Here is a 6,168-nt window from a genome sequence, read left to right as displayed (position 1 = left end):
CTAACCTCATGGATGAGGTCTAACCTTGTGGATGAGGTCTAACCTCAAGGAAAAGGTCTAACCTCATGGATGAGGTCTAACCTCGTGGATGAGGTCTAACCTAAAGGAAAAGGTCTAACCTCATGGATGAGGTCTAACCTCGTAGAGACTAACCAGAGAGGTCACAGGTGTAGTGCTGAGTGCCAGTGAGGGCCACAATGCCCATGACGGCCCAGTCCCATCCCCAACAGCCCTGACTGGCCCAGAGAGTTGCCCTGTAGAGCTCACACAAATCTGAGAGGCAGAACTGAGTTGTAAACAAGAGCGAATTCTCAAAACAATGGCACAGGAAAGCACCAGCTCATCTTTAAATATCCTAAATGATGGACTAAGAGGACTACAAGGAGTCAGGAGACTCATAGATGCATTTCACTAAGGGAAAGAGCCAGTCTGCAAAGACTACCCACAGGATGATCAGCCATGTGACATCTAGACAAGGCTAAACTCCAGACGCAGTGAAAACACAAGGTTAGCAGGAAGAAAGCTGCAGCCTTCAACTCACTGTGAGGAACGGGCAGCTCCTAGCTCAAGTAGCTTTTTCTTCCCCGAAGGAGAAACACCGTTGCATAAAATGACCCTGAACTGAGCTCCTGGAAGTCACGCTGCCCTGTGCTGTAGGAGTGCTCACGAGCACTGGAACTGAAGCCACCAGACTGTACTTCATGGATCTGGTGGTTTGGCAAGGACATACAGCCAGACTATTTCAAGAGAAAACTTTTAAATGAGCCCACGCATACCACGTAGCTCAGTGTTTTCTTTCTTTCCTTCCTTTTGTCTTGGCTGGTTCCTGCTAGAGTCAGTGTGAGGCAGCTGGGTGCGCGCTTAGATGCACACTGAGCATATTCCCTGTCCCTGAGCCTCACTCCCGACCCCACAAGCAAGGTTAAAGCCTGCTCTTGTCTGGCCAGGACAGGTTCAGATCATCTCTGAAAGTGTAGCAGCAGCTGCCAAGGCAGCAGATAAAGCATTAATATGGTGTGAGGTTTTCTTTCAACTTCCCCGGGGTTGAGACTTGAACCTAGGCCATGTGGTGTTAGGCAAGAGCTCTATCACCAAGCTACACCTCCAGCCTTGGATCTGTATTTTGAAATCTCACCTCAGAGCTATTTACATAGTAAACTATTCTGTTAATGAAAGTGAAAAGTGTTTTTAAAGACATGTTAATAATTAACTCTTACTTAAGAGGTAAATGGTTCAAAGCACGAGAACACAGCGGTCAGGTTCCTAGGGACTTTTTCCTTTAAAAGCTGCCTGAAATGCAGTTTACACAAGGAAATAAGGAGCTTGTTACACAAAACAGGCAAACTCTTCTTGAAGGATTAGTATATTTGAATTAATTTTACTATCACTGTTTTAGACTCTTCTAAGGACTGACTTTTTAAATGACCTAGTAACCAAAGTACATTTCTATCCTTCACACTGATTTATCTTCCTAGGTAAGATGTTAAAAGTACTGACATAACACTAATTGAACTAATCCACGTGAGTGTCCTCCTTGCCAGGCATACTGACGCTTGCCTGCAATCACACACTCAAGACTCAAGACACCGCGTTGCCAGAGAGACAGAGAGCTTGCCATGGCTTTAAGGGACTACTGCTCTGACTTCCAGTCATCTAGCCCATACCCACTATAGAAGGTAACGACAACGACTTGGGCTACACAACAACTAATTTCCTATGTGTCTTCAATCCTCTCAGCCACCTCTTATGTGGCGCTCTCACGGGACTGTTTATTGGTCCCTAATAAGCTACGTACTACATCTAGATGTTAAAAACACAACTGTTAAGTTGTTATGACACATATTTAATGCTTTTCTCCCAAAGCTCACAAGCTAGTTTAAACTACTCTCCTAACTAATGGTGTTTAAATGACAGTAAATCCAACACAATATCATCACAACTGCAGCAAACCCCTGAAAGTCCTGGCCAGCACAAACCCACCTTCCCACACTCCCAGCCTAAGAGCTCTCAGGTACCAGTATTCTGTCAAAACCATGTGCTCTGATACTTCAGCACCTGGGATGGCCTTGCCAGGATTCGAACCTGGATCATCTGTATGGTCAGACAGAGGCTTCCAATGAGCACAAGACCAGCTGCCGGTGCACATCCCTTCCTCACAGGTAAATTCCAAACCTCCCGTCATTTGGGAGAATAAAGAAAGACACACTTTACTAGATACAGAAAACAGAGAACTCAGGAAGAAATAAATAACAAACTTAAGAAGTTGGTTCTGTGGTTTACACCTCCATGTAAAAGATGCTTCAGGCTGTGTCCTCTAACACACCCCAGATAGAGCTACTCCATAAGTGACAGACTGAGTTCCTCGTGCGTCCTGACAGCCCGACAAGGAGCACGGCAAGCACCTTACCTTGGCATCTTTCTGGATCAGGCAAAGCTCTGGATCGCTGTGGGGGTAAATTTACTCTCGGATCCCTAACTGTCAATCCCAGAATAGTACCTGCTGGAATTTCTGCTGGTGATGATATCCCTTCAACAAAACAGAGAAAATGAATGCATAAAAGCAAGTTTACAGAAAGGCAACACCCAGGGCCTGCGATGCGGCTCAGTGAGCAAAGACAGTTGCCGCCAAGTCTGACGACCTGAGTTCAGTCCCCGTGAGTAAAAAAGAGAACTGACTTCCTTACGTACACACGTGTACAAGTATACATATACAAACACAAAACAGTAATAAAGGTAAAAAATGTTTTATTAACACAATCTTGTTTGTATTTTGAAATCTTCCAGATTTTTCCAATGAAATGTTTTTCCTTGGGATAATTGTTTTAAAATACCTATCACTTTTTGCCCATTAATATCTTCAGAAATAAAATTAACACTTTAAAAATAAAGTTTCTTGCAAAATAAAATTAAAAGACCATAAAATTATTCCCTAACAACTGCGCACGTTTGGCTAACAGCTGTACACATCTGGGGACAGTGTGCACAGACATTAGGTCAGCAGTTATTGCTCACTTACTCTTACTGCAGAAAGCCAGTTATTTAGAATAGGAACAAGCTTGTTATTTCATAAACAAGCATGAACTCAATGCTTTAATTTTTAACTCTGGACTTCTTACTTGATTCTCTTGTTATATCACAACAAATAACAGTAGGATAAAAGCAAGGCTACTTCTCAGGAAACTGCTCTCCTGACCACTTCCCATTCTTCCCTTCCCTCCTCCCCAGCACCCAGATCCCCCTCCCTGTACCTCCCAACAACTGAAACACTGCTTCTTGTCTTCGGTGAAGAGAAAGGCCATCAGAGCTCCTGCAAGTGTCAGTCCACCAGTGATGGGGTGTCCCCTCTGCATCCTCTTCCCCCTGGGAAACAAGGACCTGGCCTCGTACCTGCTGCAGCTGTAACATGGCTGTAACAGGGCTCCACTCACTTTGTTTCTGTGTGTGAGAACAACTGTTTCACAACGAGTGGCAGAGAAGATGCCAGCATATCTAAGACAGTAACTGTTACCAGACTAAACATTCTAATTAGCAATTTCACATACAGCCATGCCTTTCAAAGACACAGCTTAAGTAAGCACTGTCACTCTCTTTCCCTAAAGGACCCTTTTCCATCTTGCCGCCTTCATCCTCTCTAATTTAAGCAATAAAGTGTTCCTTTTTTTACCAACCCAATGAAAACCTCGAGTAAACCACTTCACTATTCTCAGATGCGTAAACACTTCTACTTATATCTTTCTTGGCAAGGCTGGGATTTAGCAAAGTTGCCAAAGCATTTCAAGTATAGAAGTGTGACAAATGTGACAGTGAAGGCCACTACTCATGCTGAAAGCCTCCTCCAGACCCTAAAGTGGTAACTTGTCTGCCACTCCCCTGGCAGAGCTAAGTGCTTTGGAGTCCAGGCCCTAGAACAAGGCTTCTGAACTCCAATCTTCACTCCATCCGTTGTGAGCACATATAAGTCCTTCTCCATGTGCTAGGCACTGTGCTCAGCACTGGGGACAGGGCAGAGGGCAGGGCCAGCACTGCCTGTCATCAGCAGCCACAGACATCAAAGAGAGATATGGAAGTTAATGGAGAGGGAGCGTGCAGGCTCTACAGAAACAACAGGCAAGCCAGCTAATCCTAGGGGATGCGGAGTGCAGGAAACAGGCTGAGCCTTGAAAACCGAGGGACGTTTAGCCCAACCAAGAGTAGCACAGCAGAGTGCTCAAGCTGTACAAAGCAAAAGGGTGTGAGTCATGACAGAGATGAGAAGTAACACAGTCTAGAACCTGAAGGCCAACATGGCCAAAGGTCAAAGGTGAGGCGAGAACTGCAGGTGTGAGGTAACACAGGCCACAAAGAGCTCCCTGACTTTAACCCTTAGTTAGTTAAAATTAAATAAATACAAATCAGCCCGTAAGCCACTCAGTCACAAGTGGTCAATACTGTCATAGGACTGATGGCTACAAATCCTAAGAATACAAAGGATGTCCGCCCTGCTTTTGATCTGAAGTGCCGGGAGACAAGTTTCTCATAACTTTACAGAAAGTCAGTCAGATAAGCCAAACTAAAAGAAAACAAAAAGCTAAAGGAAAGGGGGATAAAATCTGACATAAAATGCCAAGAGATCTTAGAGACATCCCATTGTCCATCTACGGGGCAGGGATTATCTTCTACTCACGAAAGTAAGAGGAGGATAGGAATTAAATGTTCAATTGACTATCGCACCCACTGAAATTTGTTCTTCTAGAAGTGAAAGATTCAAAATATATATTAGCAAAAACGAGCTGGGAATAACAGATTATATGGCAACCCAAGAGGATAGGAGATTGTATGTGAGGCCTCACAAACCTGCCTCGTTTACTCACTGTGTGTACAGGAGCAGCCCTCAGTGCTGAGGTCAGGATACAGTGCGAAAGAGGGCCTATCAGCCGGAACCTGTTCATCTCCATTGTCAAGTCACTGAGAGAAGACCACAAAAACGGAAACGTCCATCACACGTGATGTCTGTACCACGGCTAAAAATGGGACATAGCAAACATGGTGGCACACAGCACAAGGCATAGCCAGGCAGGGTGGCACACACATTGAACTCCAGCACTTGGGAGGCAGACGCAGGCAATCTGAGTTTGAGGCCAGCCTGGTGTACACAGTGAGTTCTAAAGACAGCCAGGGAAACCCTCTATTGAAAACAAAACAAAACAAAACCATAAAGGCTTAAGTGGAGGTGGAAGGTGGGAGGTGGGGGGTGATGTTCGAAGTGTTGTCCCAATGACAGTCTCCCACTGGAACTCCTCCTACCTGACTACAATCCGTGTAGTGGGAGAGAACCATGACCGAGGCTGGCAGGCATCTCCTGTCCCATCACCAATCGTCTTCTTAGGCCGGCTAACTACCCCATCGTCTCTCCTTTTTCTTTTCTTGCTGATTTTGTCATCAGCTAGTTCTGCTTGACTGTCTTCCGGGGCTGGTGTCAGGAGTGGGTCAGGCATGCAGATATTTGACTTGACAGGTTCTGAACACTGGCATGTTGTTTTTATTTCCTCTAGGACAGCCTAAGGAAGTATAGGAAAGCCTATGTAAGCATTTACTTTAACCTTCAAAATTAAACACAGAGGGCTCAAGAGATATGTCTTAGTGGTTAAAACCACCTCTTCTGGCCCTGTGGGTACCAGACATACACATAAAATAGAAAAAAATAAATCCTTGAAAACTGCTTTTTTAAGTTAAATGCAGTGTTACAAATTACATTGATAGAGATGGGTGTGTGCACTATGATAAACACTACATAATGGGTATATATTTATCAAATCATCACTGTCAAGCTAAGTATATCCATTCTTTGCTCAATAGTTTTAGATTAAAAAAATAAAAAAAATCAGTCAGCTGGGCGTGGTGGCGCACGCCTTTAATCCCAGCACTCAGGAGGCAGAGGCAGGCAGATTTCTGGCCAGCCTGGTCTACAAAGTGAGTTCCAGGACAGCCAGGGCTACACAGAGAAACCCTGTCTCGAAAAAACAACAAAAAAAAAATCAGGGGGCTGGTGAGATGGCTCAGCAGGTAAGAGCACCTGACTGCTCTTCCAAAGGTACAGAGTTCAAATCCCAGCAACCACATGGTGGCTCACAACCATCCTTAACAAGATCTGACTCCCTCTTCTGGAGTGTCTGAAGACAGCTACAGTGT

General features: G+C 44.7%; 1 protein-coding gene across 2 annotated transcripts in view; it reads right to left on the bottom strand.

The window, feature by feature from the left end:
- Pop1 (POP1 homolog, ribonuclease P/MRP subunit) overlaps nucleotides 1-6,168 on the bottom strand; it is a 36,510-nt gene that overhangs the window by 17,933 nt on the left and 12,409 nt on the right. Inside the window, exons 8-12 of one of the 2 annotated variants that reach the window (XM_021216686.2) lie at nucleotides 5,284-5,537; nucleotides 4,851-4,944; nucleotides 3,249-3,360; nucleotides 2,408-2,527; nucleotides 2,083-2,172 (exon numbers count right to left, since the gene is read on the bottom strand). In XM_021216686.2, coding sequence (XP_021072345.1) covers nucleotides 2,083-2,172; nucleotides 2,408-2,527; nucleotides 3,249-3,360; nucleotides 4,851-4,944; nucleotides 5,284-5,537 — 670 coding nt within the window. The remainder of the gene's footprint in view (nucleotides 1-2,082; nucleotides 2,173-2,407; nucleotides 2,528-3,248; nucleotides 3,361-4,850; nucleotides 4,945-5,283; nucleotides 5,538-6,168) is intronic. The other variant, XM_021216687.2, reaches the window with a different exon arrangement.

The sequence above is a fragment of the Mus pahari genome, chromosome 17 (genome assembly GCF_900095145.1).
Source record: "Mus pahari chromosome 17, PAHARI_EIJ_v1.1, whole genome shotgun sequence".
Taxonomy (NCBI): Eukaryota; Metazoa; Chordata; class Mammalia; order Rodentia; family Muridae; genus Mus; species Mus pahari.
The sequence above is the reverse complement of the archived record's forward strand: the minus strand, read 5'-3'. Positions and strand labels throughout refer to the sequence as shown.